The sequence below is a fragment of the Schistocerca serialis genome, chromosome 1 (genome assembly GCF_023864345.2).
Source record: "Schistocerca serialis cubense isolate TAMUIC-IGC-003099 chromosome 1, iqSchSeri2.2, whole genome shotgun sequence".
In the NCBI taxonomy this organism is placed as follows: Eukaryota; Metazoa; Arthropoda; class Insecta; order Orthoptera; family Acrididae; genus Schistocerca; species Schistocerca serialis.
Genome location: NC_064638.1, coordinates 809898786 through 809923327, shown reverse-complemented (window position 1 = coordinate 809923327; position 24542 = coordinate 809898786). Strand labels below are relative to the sequence as shown.

The window sequence follows — 24542 nt, the reverse complement described above, 5'->3', positions numbered from 1 at the left end:
TTTCACTGACTGTATTTGGCTGACAAGGGAAGGTGAGATGGTGGCATGAAGTTCCTGATCACCAGACTTCGTGTCAATGTCCTGAATATAATTCCAAACATCTCTTCAGTCCATCATGAAGTGAGATCATTCTACATGTGCACAAGCACAAGCACGCACACGTGTGCGCGTATGCGCGGACGCATGCACGCGCGCGCGCGCGCTCGCGCCCACACACACACACACACACACACACACACACACACACACACACACACACACACACACTCTCTCTCTCTCTCTCTCTCTCTCTCTCTCTCTCTCTCTCTCTCTTTAGTTCCCTACACTCAACAGATATACTTAACGGTGCGCGCATGAGCGCGCGCGCGCGCGCGCGCGCACGCACGCACGCACACACAAACACACACTTTAGTTCCCTACACTCAACGGATATACTTAACAGAAAAGGTGCTAATGTGCACAAAGGAAAGAGAAACCTTCAAATTATGTGCCTGAACCTACCATTCAGGGTATTCCAGCGAACCATGTCATATGATTTTATCTTTAAATACAACCCTCGCCAATCTGACCTGTCTCTCCTCAAAGGCCAGACTGCACACTCCACCAATCACAGGATGTAATAATGAGTGAACAAGGAGTAACACTCCTTTATACAAATAAACCCATGGCCTATCTGGCAGAACCTTATAAGGGCCTTTAACTAATGTTATAGTGAAGACTGCCTGGGACTGAGTTGAATGGAACCAGGTCACTAATGTGTCTCTCAGAATGAAAGCAACAGCCTTCTATATTGGAGTTGGTAAACAGAGATGCTTTCTCCCGAAAGAAGGTCGCAGTTGGCAGAAATCAAGATCAGTACAGGAGGTGTTATGCCACCTGTTGGTGTAGTTAGAATTACTAACAGCTGCAGTATAGTGATGTGAAAGCAATGGAATACTACCACATTACAACAAAAGTACTGATTGTACCACTGAGGAACAGCATGGTGATTAAGGGAGGTTTGCTTGTGGCTTGCAGTAGTAACTCCACAGATATATTCTGTCACTATCTGCACTATGCCACTCTAGTTTGTCTTGAGGCTACTGTTTCTCATTAATCCACATGAAAATAAACAGCGAACTGTGACTGGGTCACGAGCCTCTTGGATTAAAGGTAACAGTGGGCAAAGCTAGCAAGTGGCACTCTCTGTTGGGACAGGAGCCAATCTTTCTGTAAGGTTCAAACAAATGCAGAAGGTGAAGGAAAGATTAGAGTTCAATTTACCAGATATAGACTGGGACATTCAGATGTTTAGGACAGGTGGCAGGGACAGAGCATCGAGTGACATTATACTGAGCGCACTATGCGAAAATTACCGCGAGCAATTAAACAGAGAACCGACTCATCGAGATAACGTCTTGGACCTACTGATGACAAACAGACCCGAACATTTTGACTATGTAAGTGCAGAACAGGGAATCAGTGATCATAAGGCCAATTGCAGCATCCCTGAATATGGAAGTCAATAGGAATATAAAAAAAGGGAGGAAGGTTTATCTGTTTAGCAAGAGTAATAGGAGGCAGATTTCAGACTACCTAACAGATCAAAACAAAAATTTCTGTTCTGACACTGACCATGTTGAGTGTTTATGGAAAAATTTCAACGCAATCATAAAACACGTTTTAGACAGGTGTGCGCCGAGTAAAACTGTGAGGAACAGGAAAAACCCACTGTGGTTCAACAACAAAGTTACGAAACTACTGCGAAAGCAAAGAGAGCTTCACTGCAAATTTAAACACAGGCAAAACCTCTCAGACAAACAGAAGCTAAACGATGTCAAAGTTAGCGTAAGGAGGGCTATGTGTGAAGCATTCAGTGAATTCGAAAGTAAAATTCAATGTACCAACTTGACAGAAAGTCCTAGGAAGTTCTGGTCTTATGGTAAATCAGTAAGTGGATCGAAACAGCACATCCAGAGACTCTGGGATGATGATGGCATTGAAACAGAGGATGACACGCGTAAAGCTAAAATACTAAACACCTTTTTCCAAAGCTGTTTCACAGAGGAAGACCACACTGCAGTTCCTTCTCTAAATCCTCACACGAACGAAAAAAATGGCTGACATCAAAATAAGTGTCAAAGGAATAGAAAAGCAACCGAAATCACTCAACAGAGGAAAGTCCACTGGACCTGACGGGATACCAATTCGATTCTACACAGAGTACGCAAAAGAACTTGCCCCCCTTCTAACAGCCGTGTACCGCAAGTCTCTAAAGGAACGGAAGGTTCCAAATGATTGGAAAAGAGCACAGGTAGCCCCAGTTTTCAAGAAGGGTCGTCGAGCAGATGCACAAAACTATAGGCCTATACCTCTGGCATCAATCTGTTGTAGAATTTTAGAACATGTTTTTTGCTCGGGTATCATGTCATTTCTGGAAACTCAGAAGCTACTCTGTAGGAATCAAACATGGACTCCGGAAACAGCAATTGTGTGAGACCCAACTCACTTTATTTGTTCATAAGATCCAGAAAATATTAGATACAGGCTCCTAGGTAGATGCCATTTTCCTTGACTTCCGGTTGGAGTTCGATACAGTTCCGCACTGTCGCCTGATAAACAAAGTAAGAGCCTACGGAATATCAGACCAGCTGTGTGGCTGAATTGAAGAGTTTTTAGCAAACAGAACACAGCATGTTGTTCTCAGTGGAGAGACGTCTACAGACGTTAAAATAACCTATGGTGTGCCACAGGGGAGTGTTATGGGACCATTGCTTTTCACAATATATATAAATGACCTAGTAGATAGTGTCGGAAGTTCTATGCGGCTTTTCGCGGATGATGCTGTAGTATACAGATAAGTTGCAGCATTAGAAAATCGCAGCAAAATGCAGGAAGATCTGCAGCGAATAGGCACTTGGTGCAAGGCACTTGGTGCAAGTGGCAACTGACACTTAACATAGACAAATGTAATGTATTGCGAATACATAGAAAAAAGGATCCTTTATTGTATGATTATATGATAGCGGAACAAACACTGGTAGCAGTTACTTCTGTAAAATATCTGGGAGTATGCGTGCGGAACGATTTGAAGTGGAATGATCATATAAAATTAATTGTTGGTGAGGCGGGTGCCAGGTTGAGATTCATTGGGAGAGTCCTTAGAAAATGTAGTCCATCAACAAAGGAGGTGGCTTACAAGACACTCGTTCGACCTATACTTGAGTATTGCTCATCAGTGTGGGATCCGTACCAGGTCGGGTTGACAGAGAAGATAGAGAAGATCCAACGAAGAGAGGCGCGTTTCGTCACAGGGTTATTTGGTCAGCTTGATAGCGTTACGGAGATGTTTAGCGAACTCAAGTGGCAGACTCTGCAAGAGAGGCGCTCTGCATTGCGGTGTAGCTTGCTGTCCAGGTTTCGAGAGGGTGCGCTTCTGGATGAGGTATCGAATATATTACTTCCCCCTACTTATACCTCCCGAGGAGATAACGAATGTAAAATTAGAGAGATTCAAGCGCGCACATAGGTTTTCCGGCAGTCGTTCTTCCCGCGAACCATACGCGACTGAACAGGAAAGGGAGGTAATGACAGTTGGGTGGCCACACACAGTTGGGTGGCTTGTGGAGTATAAATATAGATGTTGATGTAGATCCTCGTTGCCACAAATAATACAACAATATCTAGTAAGATTAAAACAGATTTCAAATACAAAATAAATTGGGTTGGTGTAAAGTTTCACAGAAATGTGCTGGCCATATACAGTATCAGGGGGAGATTCGAGATTACCAGATATACACCGGGAGACTCAAGTGATTAAGACAGGTAGCAGGGACAAGGAATTGTGTATAACTATTTTGTATGCTCCATCCAAAAATTATCTTTAGCAGTTAATCAGATAAACAACTCATGAGATTAGTATCTCACATCATCTGGTTACAAATAGGACCAAACATTTCAGCTCTGTTAACCGAGCCGAGAATCACTGATCATAAAGCCATGATAGGTATTAACAGATATGTAATGAAAGGTAGAAGATATTTCTGCTTAATAAGTGCAACAAGAAACAGACTTCATTTCACATGAGCCACCAATGTCTTTGAGGCAGAAAATGTTGGATATATATGGACAATGTTTAAGAATATTGCACAATATGCCATACAAAGTTACATGCTGAGCTAAGTTACAGAAAATGGGAAAGACCCCACCACGGTTCAACAGGCATGTTAGAAAGCTGCTCAGAGAGCAAACTGAGAATCACTGCAGATTTAAACATAACCACAGCCTTGTAGACAAACAAAAACTGAATGCAGCTAAAATTAGTAGAAGACAGTCATATGTGAAGGGTCCAGTGAATTCAAAAGTAACATTCCATCCACTGGTATGGAAGAAAAGCCAAAGACGTTTTGGTCTTATGTTAAATCAGTAAAAAGCTGCCTGTACAGACAGTTACAATAATGACACTGAAAATGAGGATAATAAAGAGAAGGCTCAAATACTGGATTCCATTTTCAAACATTGTTTCACTGAGGAAGATTGTACTGCATACTCTCCTCTCAATTGCTGCACAAAGGCCAGAAACACTGATATTAAATACGTGTCTGCAGGATTGAAAATAAACCTAAATCACTTGACAGAGAAAAGGAACTGAGCCTGATGAGATAGCTATACAATTCTCAATACAGACCTTGTTCCTCTTCTAGCAAAGGTCTACTATCAGTCGCCGGAGAAATGTAATATTCCAAATGGTTTGAAAAATGTGCAGGTCATTCCCATTTGTAAAAGGGGTCATCGAACAAACACAACTATAGGCCCATATCGCTGACATCAGACTGTTAATAGAACAATGGAACATGTTTTAAGATTATGTATTATGACCTTCCTGGAGACTGAAAAATCTCCTTTGTTGGGCCAACATGAATTCCACTAACAACAACTGCAAGAGACTCAGCTTACTTTATTCATCAAAGACATCCAAAAGGCAGTGTATCCTGCACCTTGGATGGTTCCATGTTCTTTGGAAGGCGTTCAATACAGTCCCATGCTGTTGCCTAATGAACAAGACAGGTTTGCAGAGTATCAGAAAACCTTTAGAATTGGACTGAGGAATTCCTAGCAAATAGAGCACGCCATGTCATTCTCAATGGAAAGAAATTTTCAGACATACATACACTGTGTGTGTGTGTGTGTGTGTGTGTGTAATGACTCAATTGCCAAACAGTTCTCTGGAAGCAATCAAACCCATTAAATATATGGGAGTATGTGTAAAGATCAATTTAAAGTGGAATGACCATGTGAAACTAAATGCAGAAAAGGCAGATATCTGTTGATATTTACTGGAAGAATCCTCAGAACACACAGTCCACCTACACAGGTGTCGTCTTACAAAATCCTCATTCAACCAGCACTCGAGTACTCCATCAGACTGAGACCCTTGCCCGATAGGATGCACAAGGGAAATAGAGAAAATCCGAAGAAGGGCAGTGCATTTTGTCACTAGTTCGTTTAGCAGACACATAAGCATCACGTGGATGTTTATTCAACTCCAGTGGCAGATGCTAAAAGAGAGGTGTTTTGCATCATGCTATGGTTTATTGTTGAATTTTGAGCATGCACATTCATAGAAGAGTCAATCAATATACTATATTCTTCTATGTATGTCTTGTAAAAGATCATAGAGATAAAATTACATTGATTCAAGCTCAAGGAGCGACTTATCAACAATTATTCTTCCTGTGCATCATTCACACCTGTAACTGGGCAGAGTGGCTTTGTAGAGCATGGATGCATTATGTCATAGTGAACACATCCTACCTTATCCAGAAATACTTGTAAGGCTTTATGAAACATTCCAAAAATATAGCATGTGTTTGTTATTCCTAAAATTAGAAATGTACTGTAGAGGTTACTCCATTGTTTTCAACTGTCAGCATTTGGCTCTGCAACTCACTAGTGAATATACTCTATAGACCGATGAAAAAATTATACACTATTGAAATAATAATGGATAACAGTAGAAGACTAACCTACTAAACTCACCTGGAGAGTCAGTGATGCTCCTCCCTTCGCCCTGATACACTGTGTAGGAGGCAGATTCTATGAAATGTGGAGTAACTTCAGGATTTGGAAAAGTAAGATTGCTCTTTATGGCAGGATAACTAAATAATGATGCACCAACAGGTGTTGCTGTTGATCTCAGTGAGGATGTAGAGTACTCAAACAATTGGTTATCTATATGTGGTGATTCAGATTTTCCAAGTTCATTGTTGGCAGTTAGAAGCTTCTGCAGACTTCTCTTTATCTTAGCTTTACGATTTTCCCAAAATCGTTTCAACTGTATTTGGCTTCGCTGTGAAATAAACATACAAGAACTGCATAAGACTTAAAAAACTCGTTGAAGGAATAAGTATTTATTTTATGAGAGACTTTTTACCAGGAATAAAATTGCTAACCCACACATGATAATCCACACCAGTCCTGCTTCACCTATTTATCTTTTACATTATGACGTTAGTGTATTATTTTTTTACAACAGAACATTACTAAAATGACAAAGTAAGTCAAAATCAAATAACTAAACACACAAGATAGAATAAAAAAGGAAAAGAAAGATATAAGCAGCCATAAAATCCTTAGAAAGAGTGATAGAAACAGTGGCAAAGCCATAGGGAAGTGGATCAGAATGTAAATAATAGGTATGCGGGTACAGGAAAGCGTGGTAAAGTAGGTAATGGGGAAAACCAAAAGCAGAGAAAACTGGCAGAGGACTATGCCCTCGGGCATGGGTGTGTGTGTTTGTCCTTAGGATAATTTAGGTGAAGTAGTGTGTAAGCTTAGGGGCTGATGACCTTAGCAGTTAAGTCCCATAAGATTTCACACAAATTTTTTTTAACTAGAATGAGACAACATGCTAAAATGCAAGGCAAGGTGAGGGAACTCAGATCGGTGCAAGGGATGGCCATATTAATTTTGCACTTTATTCACATTTTAAACAAGATTGCTGGTCCACACAGTCAACTCTCTAAGATTCGAAATATCACATGATGTCAACTCTTACATCCAAAAGGATTATCCAACTTCTTCATGATTGAATCTACCCATTTTTTATCTGCATTTTCTACAGGCATACTACAGCTGGGGATTGTGAATGTAGAATATCTGCAGTTGTGCACCTTGCAATCTGATGCTGCACGTATTCCATTGAAGGATACCCATATTTGAGGATGGCTGCAGGTTTAGCAGTAATTACCTTGACAGCTTTGGAACACCTGGTTAAGCTACAGAATTAACATGCAGGTGCATCCTGCTCCATTATTTCTTCAGTGGCAGGGTTTTCTTCCTTAGGTCAATCAGCCACCTTTATGATACAGGATCAATTTGGGATTCACACTGGTAAAGAGGATATCGGCAGGGAAATGTTTTGGCAAAGGGTTCTGATTGAGAAGGATTTCAAAAGTTGGGGAAGGGAAGGAATGATAGTCTGCTTAGTTCCTTTATGCTTGTCGAACGAGGATACAGAATTTTGACGGTCAGTGATAAGTGAGGTTGTCAGGGTCAGCTGCAAGTTTTGTTAGTATCTTACTTTCATTCCGTTTCTGTTAATTGGACCAAGGTTAAATGGGTCTGTTTGTTGTACTCATTGCACTTTGATCCATTATGATTGTCAGTATCTGAGAAGGCAATCCTTCCTCCTCATGCTCCCAACACAGGGGTACTAAACTGCCTTAGGTGATCATTTACATATCTCAGGACACACTTACCAAATTTTGGGATTCACTGACAATTGGAAAGGTAGCAACCCAGGCAATAACCCCTTCCTAGAGGCAGGCCTTTACCAAGAGGTGCGTGCGAGCCCTATCTGTCGACACACATGCTGACAATTGTGCATTACAAAGTCAGCCGTCACAGGTCAAAATGTATGAGCCAGGATTCGGGAATACACAGGCAGAAAGAGATGAAAAGAAAAGCCACAAACGTCAAGGCAAAGGAAAAATGTAAGAAGTTAGTAAATAAGAAAAGAGAAACAGCCTATACATAAAAGGGGTTTGTTACAGTGTCAAAAGTGTGTGAGCAGGGCCTAGTCACACAGATGACCAACGATAGGGCCAGACACGGGGAAGGGGAAGCAATTTCACAACTGGCTGGGGAACCAGTTCACTCCCCACATGTGGCTTCCTAGGAGGGGAGGAGGGAGCAGCAAGAATAGTAGAACAATGGACTTCAAGCGTGGAAAAAAAATTTGAAGTGCTAAAATGCCTGGAATATTTGAGAATAATTGTTGACAAATTGTGCCTCAGATTATGTGCGAGCAGTAGAAAATATGCCAATTGGAAGCAACTGTACTTTGAAAGAACAGACCCAATTGACATACAGTCTATTTCCAAGTGCACTGTGGTTATGAACCCAAAATCTAAAACAAAAAAGCTTTGTTTGAGGGTATATTGTACATTCATAGTTTGTTCCAAAGGGTCACACTTACGAAGACTGTAACTGTGTATCGAAAACAAACTACCTCTGGATTTTCCAACAAGATAATGCTTCTGCTCACAAAGGTATCTCAGTGTGGCAGTTTTTAGTCAGAAATGGCATGACACCCTTGCCATACACCCCTCTCATCTAACATCACAGGATTTATTCTTGATTCTGCACATGAAGAAAAGTATGAAAGAACACAGATTTGAAGAAGAATTGGTCAAGACAGGAGCTGTCAGTCATCAATGGAGATGGGTATAAAAATGTTTACAACAGTGGATCCACCAAGCGGCCAAATAAATTATGCACTAGCTGAAAAATGCTCCAGTCACAGCACAAAAAAAGATAAATACGCTCCTATTTAAAAAGATTCTTACAGAAAAGTGGGGAACCTGCTGTCTCAATCATCATTCCACTTCCAGACCAAAAATTCTGACATGCAAACATACTCATGTTGTTTTAACAAAGAAAAATTTTTCTCACTGCCACTGTCTATATATGTCTTTCCTACTGTCTTCTTTTTCTCCTATTGGCATTTTCTCATGTCTGTCTCTCCCATTTTCACTACCTCCATCTCTGTCACTTTCACTGTCTTGTCTCTCTGCCCCACTACCACTGTCTTTGTCCCATTACTAATGCCTCTTTCTTTCTTGCTTACAATCTGCTATCTTTCTACCTTTCTCTTCAACCACCATTGTCTCCTATCCACACATGTCCTTGTCCTAGAGTGTGTGTGTGTGTGGGGGGGGGTGGGGGGGGTGGGGGGGGGGGAAGTGGGCAAATTTTTTCGTGTAATATACCAAGTTCCCTGATCCAGAGAGGGGTGGAGGGTGGAGGGTGGAGGGGGGGGGGGGAGGGAGGGAGGCAGAGATATGGCATGGGGGTGGCAGCTATGGCGATGGTGGTGTCCAGAATCCCACCTACCCCCCAACTCTGTGTACAATCTCCACTCACCCCTCTTTTTGATTTCCACTGTCTCTGCTCTCCTTTGCTCCCACCATCTCTCTCTCTCTCTCTCTCTCTCTCTCTCTCTCTCTCTTCCTGCCACTGCCTCTTTTCTATTTCTCTCCCACTGGTTCTGTCTCCTTTTTCTTCCACTGCACTGTCTGTCTGCTAATCTTTCTCAGCACAAGGCAGAATGAGGACTGAGACCGCTGGTTCCTCACTTTTCTGTCAGATTCTTTTAAAGAACACCATATGCGCCATTTTTGTACTCCGAGAGGAGCATTTTTCATTTTGTTTTCTTCCTTTTCCTGGTACAGCAAGATGTACTGTTTAAATAAAACAAATCCTGTAGGCCAATGGAGTTTTGACATTTTATTTATACACTTCAACACATTTACATACTTTGAGATATAAAAACAACAAATAGGTACACGTAATGAAAAGTTAACACAAAATTGCCTCCCTTCCAATGCAAGTTCACTTAATATAAAAACGCACAACATATTTAGGCTATATCTACAGTACACCAAAAAATGTGGTGTTTGATTGGCAAGTACACGAAGGAGTTTATGCCACCAGGTGACAATATTGAATAATTTCCAGGTCAATTTTTTATTCATTTCCTATTTACACGTCAAGTTCCGTAGGACCAAATTGAGGAGCAAATCTCCAAGGTCATGGAACGTGTCAGTACATGAAATTACAACATACAAGTAATAAGAGATAAAAATAAATGTTCATGAACCCAAAAAAAGTCAGTCCATAAGTTTAAATGAGCGCAATCAACAACACAATAAGAATCAGCTTGATTCTTAAAGGAACTCCTCGACACAATAGAATGAGTGATCCACGAGGAAACTCTTCACTTTCGATTGGAAAACGCATGGATTACTGCTGAGATTTTTGAATTTGAGTGGTAGCTTATTGAAAATGGATGCAGCAGTATACTGCACACCTTTTTGCACAAGAGTTAAGGAAGTCCGATCCAAATGCAGGTTTTATTTCTGGCGAGTAGTAACCAGTGAAAGCTGCTTATTCTTGGGAATAAGTTAATATCATTAACAAGAAATGACAATAAGGAATATATATACTGAGAGGCCAATGTCAAAATACCCAGACTCGTGAACACGGGTCGACAAGAGGTTCATGAACTTACACCACTTATTGCCCGAAGTGCCCATTTCTGAGCCAAAAATATCCTTTTAGAATGGGAAGAGTTACCCCAAAATATAATACCATACGACATAAGTGAATGAAAATAAGCAAAGTAGACTAATTTCCGTGTTAAATGATCACTCACTTCTGATACCTGAATGTGGTCTTTCCATGACAGCTTACTATCTATCTGAACACTTAGAAATTTGAACTGTTCAGCTTCACTAACCATATGCCCATTCTGGGAAATTAAAAGTCAGGTTTTGTTGAATTGTGTGTTAGAAACTGTAAAAACTGAGTCTTACTGTGATGTAACGTTACTTTATTTTCTACAAGCCGTGAACTTAGGTCATGTACTGCACTATTTGAAACTTAGCCAGTGTTGCACACAACATTCTTTACTACAAGCTAATGTCATCAGCAAACCGAAATATTTTAAAGTTACTCGTAATACTAGAGGGCATATCACTGATCACTGATCCCTGGGGCACCCCCCCCCCCCCCCGCCCCCCTCCCAGTAATGACCTTTCACTGCCTGTTGCTTAAGAGGTGAACCAATTGTGAGCTACTCCCCGTATTCCGTAATGGCACAACTTCTGAAGCAATATTTTGTGATCAACACAACCAAATGCCCTAGTTAAATCAAAATATATGCCAAGTGTTCGAAACCTTTTGTTGAGCCCATCCAGTACCTCACAGAGAAAAGATAATAAAGCATTTTCAGTTGTTAAATGACTTCTAAAGCCGAACTGTACATTTGATAGCAAATCGTGTATATAAAATGATCAATTATCCTTACATATGCAGCCTTTTCAATAACTTTTGCAAACACTGATGGCATAGAAATAGGTCTAAAATTATCTACATTATCCCTTTCTCCCTTTTTATAAAGCGGCTTTACTACTGTATACTTTAATCGCTCAGGAAACTGACCATTCCTAAAGGAAAAATTACAAATTGGCTAAATACAGGGCTAACATGTGCAGCACAGTATTTTAATATTCTGCTAGACACTCCATCATAACCATGAGAGTCCTTAGTCTTCAGTGATTTAATTATTGACTCAATCTCCCTCTTGTCTGTATCACTGAGGAGTGTTTCAGACATCAATCTCAGAAAGGCATTTGCCAAGAAAGTTATACGATTTCCATTAGAAACTAAAATTTTATTTATTTTACCAGTAATGCTCAGAAAATGATTGTTAAATACTGTACATACATCTGATTTATCAGTAACAGAAATATTTTTATTGCGAACTGACTTTATATTATCGACCTTGTGCTGCTGACCAGACATTTCCTTCACAACTGACCATATGGTTTTAATTTTATCCTGTGAATTAGCTATTCTATTTGTATACCATATACTCTTTGCCTTCCTAATAACATTTTTAAGCACCTTAAAATACTGTTTGTAATGAGCTACTGCAGCTTGATTGTGACTACTTCTAACATTATGATATAATTCTCGCTTTGTTCTACAATATATGCTTATCCCACTAGTCAGCCACCCGGGCTGCCTATTACTGCTACTACCCCGTTTAGAACGTTATAATGGAAAGCAACTTTCAAAGAGCAGAGAAATTTGTTAAGGAAAGCAATGTATTTATCATCTATGTTATCAGCACTATAAACATCCTGCCACTCTTGTTCCTTGACACGGTTTAAAAAACTCTCTATTGCTGTTGGATTATCTTCTCTACATGTTTGTAATTAAATATGACATTGGTTTGAGTACAAAAGCCTTTTAGTGTTAAAATTTGTGCATCACGGTCTGAAAGGCCATTCACGCTTTTACTAACAGAATGCCCATCTAGTAAGAATGAATAAAAATATTGCCTATGGCTGTGCTACTGTTCCCCTGCACCCTAGTTGGAAAAAACACAGTCTGCCTCAGATCATATGAATTCAGGAGATCTAACCAACATCCTTTTTCTTGCACTATCATATACAAAATTTATATTGAAGTCACCACATATAACTAGTTTCTGGTACTTCCTACAAAGTGACTCAAGAACCCTCCCTAGCTTGAGCAGAAATGCTCTGAAGACGGAGTTAGGGGACCTATAAACAACAACAATTAGAAATTTAGTTTCACTAAATTCAACTGCTCCTGCACAACATTCAAATATCTGTTCAGTGCAGTGTCACGATATGTCTATGGACTAAAATGGAACACTGTTTTTTTTTTTTACGTACATAGCCACTCCCCACATGACAAGGAAGTACTTGAGAAACAGACAGCCTGTACAGGAGTAAAGTGCCCATTATATAGAGATGTACATCAAAGTTTCAGTGGTGAAAAAATGGTGACTGTAACATACTTTGGTCACCTCAGAATCCTTGCGATGACCCCACAACCCTTGCCATGAGATCATTGTATTTATTAAAACATTTGCACCTCGGACCAGATGTTAGGTTCATATTTGACACGCATACATACAGTAACTTTAAACCTCTGAATCTCGGTAATGGATAATGATATTGGAAAAAGTTTTGAAGTTTCCTGAGATAAAGCATCTAGAGAACATTTGGAAAAACTTCAATGACATGCCGTCAATAGAAATTGCTGAAGTGGCCTTCCCCACAATTGATACTTTTGGTAACCAAAACTCATGGATTTTTAGCAGTTTTCTCAGGAAAACTGCCTAAGGTCCACACTAGATCACATCTAATGCAAAAAAACCAACCGATTTGTTCAATTTGCCTAGGCTAAAGGAAGTCTGTGAAGTTTAAATTTTGACCCTGTGGTGGTGGTGGTGGTTATTGGGATGTTTAAGGGGGACTAAACAGCTAAGGTCATCAGTCCCCCATTCCAAAAACAGGCGAGCCAAAAATTTGCGGAGCAGGCAAAAACCAAAGGGGGGAGGAGACTCTCCCCCCCCCCCCAAGGAACTAAAAGAACACAAATGCAGCAACAAACACCAAACACTACAGACAAGAAGAGTACAGATGAACACCAGACAGAAAGAAACAGAAGAAAGGAAGATGGCAGGAGACTGGTTGACTGACCACGAGAACAAAAAAAAAGGAAAGAGTCAACCATCCGACAACACACCAAAACAGCAACAAATATTGAGAGACGCGAGGACAAAAGACACAGAAAGGGAAAGGTGCAGGACCTCCCTAAATGGAACCATAAAAAAGGACTACCACGGATAAAATTTAAAACGTCATCAGCCATGGAGGCATCGTCACATAAAACCAAAGGCAAAGTGCCCGGGAGATTAAAAGACTGCCGGAGGGCGCGCAGTCGGGGACACTCCAACAAAATGTGGGCAACCGTCAGCCGGGAACCACACCGACACAGGGGGGGAGCCTCCTGACGCAAAAGATGACCGTGCATCAGGTAGGTATGGCCGATGCGCAGCCGACACAGGATGACGGAGTCCCTGCGAGAAGCCCGCAGGGAGGAGCGCCACACATCGGTCGTCTCCTTGTCAGCCCGCAGTTTATTCAGGGATGTCATGGTACGCCACTCAGCAGTCCACATCCCAAGCACCTTACGGCGCAACACCAGCTGCTGATCGCAAGCCGTGAGGCCGATCTCCAAAACTGGGACGTCAATCGCCCCTTTGGCCAGCCTGTCAACACGTTCGTTCCCCGGTATGCCAACGTGACCTGGCGTCCAAACAAAGACCACCGAACGACCAGAACGGGTAATATCGGAAACAGACTCCTGAATAGAGGACACCAGAGGAGAAGAGGTATAGCAGCGGTCGATGGCCTGGAGGCCGCTCAGGGAGTCACTGCAGATGACGATCGACATACCTGAGCAGGAACGCACATGCTCAAGAGTGCGCAATATGGCCACCAGCTCTGCAGTAAAAATACTGCAGCCAGCCGGCAAGGAGCGCTGTTCAACATGGGCAGCGTGAGCAAAAGCATAGGCAGTGCGACCATCAACCAGGGAACCATCAGTGTAGACAGTCTCACAGCCCGAAAATGAGGCGAGGAGCGCAAGAAAACGGCGACGGAGGGCCACAGGCGGAACCGAGTCCTTGGGTCCCTGTGCCAAGTCCAGACAGACAGACGGCCGGGGCAAACACCAGGGAGGCGTAGGTGCACGGACCCGGAAGGGAGGCAGAAGAGGGAATGACCCCAGTTCCGACAGCAGGGACTGGACGCGGACAGCTATGGAAAGCCCAGACCTAGGTCGCCTTTCGGGCAGATGGAGGACCATGGCAGGGAAAAGCAGGCGACGATTGGTATGGCCCGGCGAGCAATGCACATGCACAGAATAGTCGGCGAGCAGTCGATGGCGGCGAATCCGCAGCGGGGGAATCCCGGCCTCCACCAGTAGACTATCCACGGGGCTCATACGAAAAGCGCCAGTTGCAAGCCGAACCCCACAGTGGTGTATGGGGTCTAACAACGCCAACACGGAGGGTGATGCAGACCCATAGGCCAGGCTCTGATAATCAAGCCTGGACTGCACAAGGGCTCTGTACAATCGCAACAGCGTGCAGCATTCCGCACCCCAAGATGTGTGGCTCAGGCAGCGGAGGGCGTTGAGGTGCCGCCAGCACTTTTGCTTCAGCTGAGTAATATGAGGAACCCATGTGAGCCGGGCATCAAAGACGAGTCCTAAGAAGCGGCAAGTGTCCACCACTTCAAGCAGGTGGCCGTCGAGGTAAAGTTCAGGATGAGGGTGGACCGTCCGATGCCTGCAGAAGTGCATAACTCGAGTCTTGGCTGCAGAGAACTGAAAACCATGAGTCAAGAGCCCGTTATGCTGCCTTGCGAACGGCTACTTGCAGCCTGCGTTCGGCGACTCCTGTAGTCGTGGAGCTAAAGGAGATGCAGAAGTCGTCGGCATACAAAGAAGGAGACACCGACGACCCCACGGCTGCAGCCAGACCATTAATGGCCACTAGAAATAAGGAGACGCTCAACACCGAGCCCTGCAGGACCCCATTTTCCTGTGTATAAGAGGAACTAGAGGTGGCACCGACTTACACCCGGAAAGAGCGGCGCAATAAAAAGGTTTGAAGAAAAGCCGGGAGCCGACCACAAAGACCCCACTCATGCAACGTAGCAAAGATGTGATGCCTCCATGTGGTGTCATACACCTTCCGCAGATCAAAAAATAGAGCAACGAGATGCTGACGTCGGGCAAAGGCCGTACGGATAGCAGATTCCAGCCGCACCAAATTGTCCACTGCAGACCGGCCCCAACGGAAGCCACCCTGGGATGGAACGAGAAGACCGCGCGACTCAAGGACCCAACACAAACGCCGCCCCACCATACATTCGAGCAATTTGCACAAAACGTAGGTGAGGGTAATGGGACGATAGCTGTCCACCGCCAGTGGGTCCGCACCGGGCTTCAAGATGGGGACAATAACACCCTCTCGCCATTGCGACGGGAACACGCCCTCGCTCCAAATGCGGTTAAAGATGGTGAGGATGTGTCTCTGGCAGTCCCTGGAGAGATGCTTCAGCATCTGTGCGTGGATGCAGTCTGGTCCTGGTGCTGTATCAGGGCAATCGGCGAGGGGAGCGAGTAATTCCCTCTAGCTGAAAGGAGCATTGTATTTTTCAGAACGACGCGTGTGGAATGATAACGGCGTCTGCTCAGCGCGCTCCTTTAGAGAGCGAAAGGCGGGGGGATAAGCTGCAGTCGCAGAGCTCTTAGCAAAGTGCGCAGCAAGGCGTTCAGCAATGGCGGCAGCGTCCGTGCAGACAGCGCCATCCAAGGAAATCCCAGGGACACCCATAGGGGTCTGGTATCCATAAACCCACCGGATCTGGGACCACACGAGCAAGGGGGAGACACGGGAGCCCAAGGATGAGACATACCTCTCCCAGCACTCCTGCTTACGCCGTGCAATAAGACGACGGGCCAAGGCACAGAGCCTCTTAAAGGCGATGAGGTTCTCTAGAGACGGGTGCCGCCTATGACGCTGGAGAGCCCGCCTACGGTTGCGAATAGCCTCAGCAATCTCCGGCAACCACCAGAGTACAGCCTTCCTCCGAGGGAGTCCAGAAGAGCGGAGGATGGCAGCCTCGGCCGCCAAAATGATGGACGTGGTTAAGACACGTCAATGTCACCCTGTGGGGGAGACTCGATGGTTGCAGCGGAAGTAACAGCCGGCCAGTCAGCCCTGTGGAGAGCCCAGCGGGGCAGCGGCCCAGAAGAATGACACTGGGGCAGTGACAAATAATGGTCACTACCACACAGGTCAGGATGCACTCTCCAGTGGAGGGATGGGACAAGTCCGGGGCTGCAAAGAGAGAGATCAATGGCCAAGAATGAGCCATGGGCCACACTGAAATGCGTGGGAGCACCGGTGTTCAAGAGGCTAAGGTCGAGCTGAGCCAACAAATGCTCCACGGCATGACCGCGGTCATCGGAGACAGTCCCACCCCATAAAGGGTTGTGGGCATTGAAATCGCCCAGTAACAAGAAAGGTGGCGGCAATTGGGCCAGCAGCGCAGCCAGCTCATGCTGTGCAACATCACCATCCGGTGGAAGGTAAAGACTGCAGACGGTAATAGCCTGTGGCATCCACACCCTAACAGCGACAGCCTCTAAAGCCTTTTGTAGAGCGACAGACTCGCTGTGAAGAGAGTTAAGGACATAGATGCAGATGCCACCAGACACCCTTGCATAAGCTGCTTGGTTCTTATAATAACCCCGATAGCCACGGAAGGCGGGGGTTCGCATTGCTGGAAACCAAGTTTCCTGCAGAGCAATGCAGAGAAAAGGATGAAGGCTGATAAGGTGTCGGAGCTCAGCTAGACGGTGGAAGAAACTGTCGCAGTTCCACTGGAGGATGTTATTGGCCATGTCTGAGAGAGGCGTGACGGGACTTGGAAGGCAGATTACACCGCTGGGTCACCTGCTGCCTCCAATTGAGCACCGGTGCTAGCGCTATCCATGGCGTCTGAGGGACCGGCGAGATCGAGGTCCTCAGCGGACGCCAGAATCTCCACCTCGTCCTCAGACGCAGAGCTTGTAGGAAGCGGTGGGACGGGTGCCACCGCAATGTCAGTATTCTTGGGGACTTTCTTCTGCTCCTGTTTCTGTTTCTCGCATTGTGCCTTCGGTGGTTCAGGCTTGGAGGGCTTCACAGGGTCAGTCTCAGGGACGGACGACGACCGTGAGGCTCTACGACCAGGGACTGGTGGTTGTTTGAGCCACTTGCGGGTGTCTGCTGTGCCGCTGGTCGGAAATTGCGAAGGGAGGGCCCCAAGGGACCTCTTCCTTGCGAGAGGAACCGAAGAAGACTTACGCTTCCCAGGCTGGGAAGGGGGAACTGATGTCCCCGAGTGTTGCGGGGGTGTTGCTCCTGAAGTAGATGGAGCAGGAGCAACAGGTTGTGAAGGGCCCCCCACAAGCAAGGGGGCTGGTGGATTCTGACCGATCTTAGAGCCGATTCGGGACGATGGGAGAACCGCCGTGGCAGCAGCGGCATAAGTTGACGTCATTGCCACAGGATGGAGCCGCTCATATTTCCGCCTGGCCTCGGTGTAGGTCAGACGGTCCAGAGTCTTATATTCCATTATCTTCCTTTCCTGCTGGAAGATCCTACAGTCCGGTGAGCAGGGGGAATGGTGTTCTCTGCAGTTAACACAGATAGGAGGCGGGACACATGGAGTATCGGGATGGGAAGGACGGCCACAATCTCGACAGGTGATGCTGGAAGTACAGCGAGATGACATGTGCCCGAACTTCCAGCACTTAAAACACCACATCGGAGGAGGGATATATGGCTTCACATCACAACGGTAAACCATCACCTTAACCTTTTCGGGTAAGTCATCACCCTCGAAGGCCAAGATGAAGGCACCGGTGGCTACCTGATTATCCCTCGGACCCCAATGGACGCACCGGACGAAGTGAACACCTCGACGTTCGAGGTTGGCGCGTAATTCATCGTCGGACTGCAGAAGAAGATCCCTGTGGAATATAATGTTTAGACTCTTATGCGGCGTGATGCTAACTGAAACATCCCCCAACTTGTCACAATTGAGCAACATCCGTGACTGGGCAGAGGATGCCATTTTGATGAGCACAGAACCAGAGCGCATCTTGGACAAGCCCTCCACCTCCCCGAACTTGTCCTCTAAATGCTCCACAAAAAACTGAGGCTTAGTTTGCATAAAAGATTCACCATCGACCCACGTACAGACAAGATACCGGGGTGAATAATCTCCACTGCTGTCTTTAGCCATGTGTTCCTCCCATGGAGTGGCCAGGGAGGGAAATGATCTTGGATTGAATTGCTTGCCGTTGAGGTTAGACCTCGATCGCTTAGAGACTGCTGGTGGAGGCCCAGCGAGAGATGATGTACCACGCTTCATTGCGGGTCATCCGCCCTGATGCCACCCACTCCGACCAGGGGCTCTCCCCACAGGCGCCACCCAGCCACAGCAGGACCACCTGGCAGGATGGCCTTTGCCGCGAGTCCTGATGCCCCAGAGGGATAGGCATCTACTCCTCGGCATACGTGGGGAGGTAGCAGCTCAGGCATCAGCAGTGCGATCCCTGTGTAGTCAGGGGGCTACCACCATGAGGGTACATGACGACCCCACCACAACGGACTGGCTACCGTGCTGGATGTCGGGTGTCGAAATATCCATGTACATCATGAGGGCAAAGATGGAAGTGCACATTGGAGGGAACGTATGCCACCCAGAACACACTGCAGTGGATGTGGACGGAAGCTCGATGTAAGTCCAACTCCATGAAAAATCAGTGTGCCAGATCTTAGGGTAAGATGGATTTTTAGATGCACCACGTAAGGTGTCCTTCCCCAAATGGTACGCACTAACGGAAAAATTTAGAAACGGAGTGATCAAACCCCTTAGGGGACCATCACATTAAAGGCCGAAACAGTTGAGACTCCTTTTAGTCGCCTCTTACGACAGGCAGGAATACCGCGGGCCTATTCTTACCCCCTAACCCGCAGGGGGGTTTGACCCTGTATTGTAGGATAGCTACAGTATGCACGTTCTTCCAACGGGTATACAAATGGTTGCTAGGCCATGGGCTATCTAAAACACTTGACCCCTTTCTCTGTTATCAATAGACCCCAAGATACGATGTCCTGAAAAATCACATTTTCAGCTAAAGTTTTATGAAACATATTGGTGCTGTTCCCACTCATGCATGGACCAATAATGAAGAGTAAATACACAGCTTTTTAAAAAAGTCTACTGATACCAATCTGACAACATACAAGGACAATCTACTGAACATATTTTGGTTTTGGTATCGTAATTTTTATGAACTTTCTGAATTGTGTTTGTTGCTACACAAGTGGCAACAACTAAGCTTTGATTTTCACACATGTTGTCATTGTTGAAGTGACAATGTTGACAGCTGTGAACTTGGAGGCTGTCCTTTGGAATTTCCTTTGGCAGCAGTAGGGTACATGACCACATTGGAGAGAGTACTAACGGCCTACCCTCCAACTTCCCCACCTGCGATGAGTCTTCCAAGGACATGGAATTGTATGACCTTTAGATTCCTCCATTAAAGTTCTTTTTCTGTCATGGAGCTCTTCCTAATTGTACCACTTGTTAATTTGTTGGGTTAATTAGCACCCTTTCGGGATCAGGCATCTCTCTCATTCGATGACATGCATAATTTACTGATTTCATATCATCACAAATATATCCATGTGGTTTCCACAGGAGTGGAGCTCTATCAGTTCAGGAAGCAGCCCGATGAATCACATCATTCTTGGATGACAGAACTGCAGGGTTTAAGTCACAAGTTCCTTTCGTTGCTACACAATATAAAGAATCTTACACAGAGTCCATAGTGCAGGATACTATCATTTGGTCCATCTCCGATAAGGAAGTCTACCAAAATGCATTTGCAATTCTTTAGAAGTAATACTCAAAACAGTGCAAGCATCAGAAGTTTTTCATGCCACTGGACACCAATTACGTTCTTGTGTTAACACAGCGGCAGTCAACTCACATCAGACAGCAAAAAGCATACCCATTCTAGTACACCTTCAGAAGCAAAGATTGCGCCAGTGCAGCATTCTCAAATGCAGTTGAAAACATTCTGCAACCCCCACCCTGCTTCTTTTGTTCAACACAACTGGCTTGCTTGTCCGCAATGTCGGTTATCATGCTGTATATGTCATAACAAAGGTCACATTGTAACTGTGTGCAACACTCAAGTCTGTCTGTGCAGGGCGCACTGTCTTGTCAGTTACAACAGTCAGCAGATTTCTATTTTTGGCCAGTTTACTGCAATAACAAAGTATAAGGTGGTGGTTTGGCCAGTTACATTTCTGATAGCGGACAGTGCATGTGCAGAAAATTTATTTGTTTCGACACTTTCCGGGCTTTTGGACCTACAGTCTCCGATTCTGTTGATTCAGTGTTGGATCTTGTACATTATCAAGAGTTGGAGAACAAAGAATATTCTGTCCTTTTTTCACCAACACTCATCAAGGCTGTTGATTACGTAGTGCATATCACTCTCAAATATATCCCATTTTTTCCATGCTAGCAAGTTCACTTTGCACTTCACACTCAAGTGAAGGAAGAATTGAACAGATTAACAACTTTAGGTATCATGGAACCCATTTTGTCCTGTCAATGGGATACACAATTAGTCAATATCAAGGAGCCAACAGGCAAACTCTGTCCTTGTGGTGGCTTTAAAGTGACAATCTGCAGTTGATACATACACCATTCATTGTCCATAAGAACTTATGACAATACTGATGGATGGACAATGTTTACAAGACTCAATTTATCAGAAGCACAATTATAGCTGCCGCTCAAAGAATAACGTCAGCTGCTTCTTGTTAATATGCTTTTCGACTTCTACAGGTACAATTGACTGCTTTTGCCACTGCATGAATGCCTACCACTTTTCAACATTACTTCGAACAGCTTACTCAATGGATTCCTTGTTGTATCAATTACCTCAACAACATTGCTGTTGCTGTATGAATATATGAAGATGGTATCTGTTCTTTTGGACATGTCCGAAAGAACAGATACCATCTTCATACAGATTAGGCTTACTGGCCAATGATCCAGATGCACCCACACTGCCCGAACTCTTACAGGAATCGGTCGATTGACTGCCGCGAGTAATGAGTATAGTGGGTAGGGGCACTACAAATGTAGTGTGTGGACAGTAAGTTGGAAATGTGGGTCTCACGGGGAGCATGCCAGAGATCAGTCCCTGCAGTCGCAGTATCCTCTGTGTCCTCAATGGCTCAGTCAGATAGATCATCTGCCATGAGCAGGAGATTCCGGGTTCGAGTCCCGGTCGGGGCACACATTTTCAACTGTCCTCGTTGATATTTATCAACGCCTGTAAGCACCTAAAGGTTTGGATTTCATTTTAATTTACTTGCCGTTACTGGTCCCAATACTGACAACCATCTCCATTGTCAATATAACACTGCCAGGGAGAGGCCTGATGACCTGCACATTTAGAGCAAGCAGTGATTAAATGTTCAGTCTCACGATCAAAACAGGACCAGTAGACATGGCACTGAGCCGACGTCTTCATGCACGAAACACCCCAATGATCCTGACGTAGAAGGCACAGAACTTCGCATCAGAGGGCTGCCAAAATGACAACCCGTGGAACAGGGTTTTCTATGTGCAACAAGAGAACACCATCGACAAATGCGAATCTTACGTTGTAGCAAAAAATTATTGCAGACAGGATCCAATGCATGAGCCTGAGGTCACTTAGGTCATCTTTGTTGAGCATAGTATTGCACTTGACAAAGAACAGGGTCGGAGGTGACAGCTTGAGCATTGCGAGAACTGGTAATAGGGAATCTATTCACTGTCCAGCGAGATTTCTCGTCGAGATACAAACAAAGTACTTAATCATGATCAAAACCACGATCAGGTCCCACTGGCAAACACAGAAGAGCATTTGCTTTTGAATGCTCAGCCATAGTCTGGAAATGAATCTCATGAACCGGGTCCATCGACAAGTATGCCGTGGGTCTGGAAAGAGGGACAAATGACTTGTGATTGGTCACCAAATCAAACTTAACGTGTACAGAAACACATGAAACTTCTTGATAACATAAATAATATCAAGAGCCTCCTTCACTATTTGAGAGTAATTCTTCTGTGTGGGCTGTTCTGAACCATCAGCATGATGTTGAAACAATGCAGTCCTCACGCCACATTGTGATGTGTCCATTGCAGCTACAAGCTGAAGTTCTGCCTAGTAAGTGGCCAAGCACAGTGTGAAACGCAAGCTACTTTTCAGTCTCAAATACGTGGTTGCAGGCAGGGGTCCACTCAAATGCTGCATCTTCCTTAAGGATATACGGAATGAATTTTTCAATGAGAAAATCAATTTTTGGAAAAATGCATTTTCGAAATATTTAGTCTCCATTAAAAAGTGTGTATAAAATATTGACATGCATAGATGTATTTTAAATACCTTGCCAGGGATATAATTGAGCACAAGAGAGTTAAGTTTTCTAGTGGCTACACTGCAAGACAGTTGATAACTGATATTGCACGATTTGTATTGTTTACTTTGTAATTAAATCCATGTGCTTGTTTTAAAGAAGTCCTATTTGGGGAGGTCATTGATTTTTCTTCCCTTCAACATGCCAAGAGCCAGACTGAAGGTATTTAAAAAGCATGTACATTGGTACAAGAAAGTAAGGGGTACTCAGAATTCATCTGATTCGCCATCTTCATCAGTATCTGTCGTCCCCGTAGCATCTAACCTCTATACCGGTAGTAATACACTGAGTGATGCTGCTGCCACTACACCTGAAAGGGTATCCAGACCGCATCCATTTCCAAATGCTTAAAAATCTGTCAGCAGATTATCAGCACCACCTCCTTGCCATCTTCAACCACATCTGGAGTGATGGCGAATTCCCGTCAAAATGACGGGAAAGTACCATCGTTCCAGTGTTAAAGACTGGTAAGAACCCACTAGATGTTTTAACTATCGCCCTATCAGCCTCACCAGTGTTCTGTACAAGTTGCTCGAACATATGGTGAGCTGGCAGTTGTGTTGGTTCCTTGAGTCTCGAGGGCTACTGGCCCTGTCCTGGGGTGGTTTTCGCCAAGGGCTGCCCCACCATCAACATCTTGGTTCACCTGGAGTCTGCCATTCGATTGGCCTTTTCCTGGTGAAAACACCTGATTACCGTCTTTTTTGACCTGACGAAGGCCTATGATACCACTCGGTGACACCACATCCTTCCTACCCTGCATGAGTGGGTTCTCCAGGGCCCACTCCTGATTTTTTATACAGAACTTCTTGTCGCTCCGCACTATTATAGTTCGCGTTGGTGCTTCCTACTGTGTGTCCCATATACAAGAGAATGGGGTCCTGCAGGGTTCTGTCCTGTGTGTCCCAATCTTTTTAATTGCTGTCAATGGTCACGCATTAGCATTAGGGTCCTCAATCTGACCCCCACTATATGCTGACAATTTTTGTTTTTGCTTTTATTCCTCTTCTATTGCTGTGGCTGAACACCGGCTGCAGGGAGCTATGTGGAAGGCGCAGTTGGGGGCGCTTACTCATGGCTTTCAGTTTTTGACTGCCAAGACTTGCATTGCCCACTTCTGTCACCATCGTGCTGTCCACCCCCATCCAGAACTTTACTTCGAATACCAATTACTTGATTTAGTGGAGTCTTACCGCTTTTTGGGACTGGTCTTTGACGCCCTCTTAACTTAGCTTCCCCATCTTTGTCAGCTAAAGGACAAGTTCTGGCAGCATTTTAATATTATTTTATACATGAGACACATGGACTGGGGTGCCGATCGTCCTACACTGCTGCAACTGTACAAAGCCCTCGTACAGATCCATATTGACTATGGGAGCCTGGTGTATGGTTCAGCATCACCATCCGCACTGCATCTGCTGGACCCTAGCCACCATTGTGGAGTCTGACCTACGACTGGAGCTTTCTGAACGAGCCCAGTGAACAGCTTTCTTGTAAAGCTGGTGTTCCTCCATTGCAGCTCTGGTGGCAATTACTGCTTGCCAATTATACCGCCCACATT

General features: G+C 44.7%; 1 protein-coding gene across 2 annotated transcripts in view; it reads right to left on the bottom strand.

Moving 5' to 3' along the window:
* Nucleotides 1–24542, bottom strand: part of LOC126458251 (afadin-like) — a 111153-nt gene that overhangs the window by 61113 nt on the left and 25498 nt on the right. For both annotated transcript variants that reach the window (XM_050095168.1, XM_050095177.1), the window contains exon 2: nucleotides 6019–6328. In XM_050095168.1, coding sequence (XP_049951125.1) covers nucleotides 6019–6328 — 310 coding nt within the window. The remainder of the gene's footprint in view (nucleotides 1–6018; nucleotides 6329–24542) is intronic.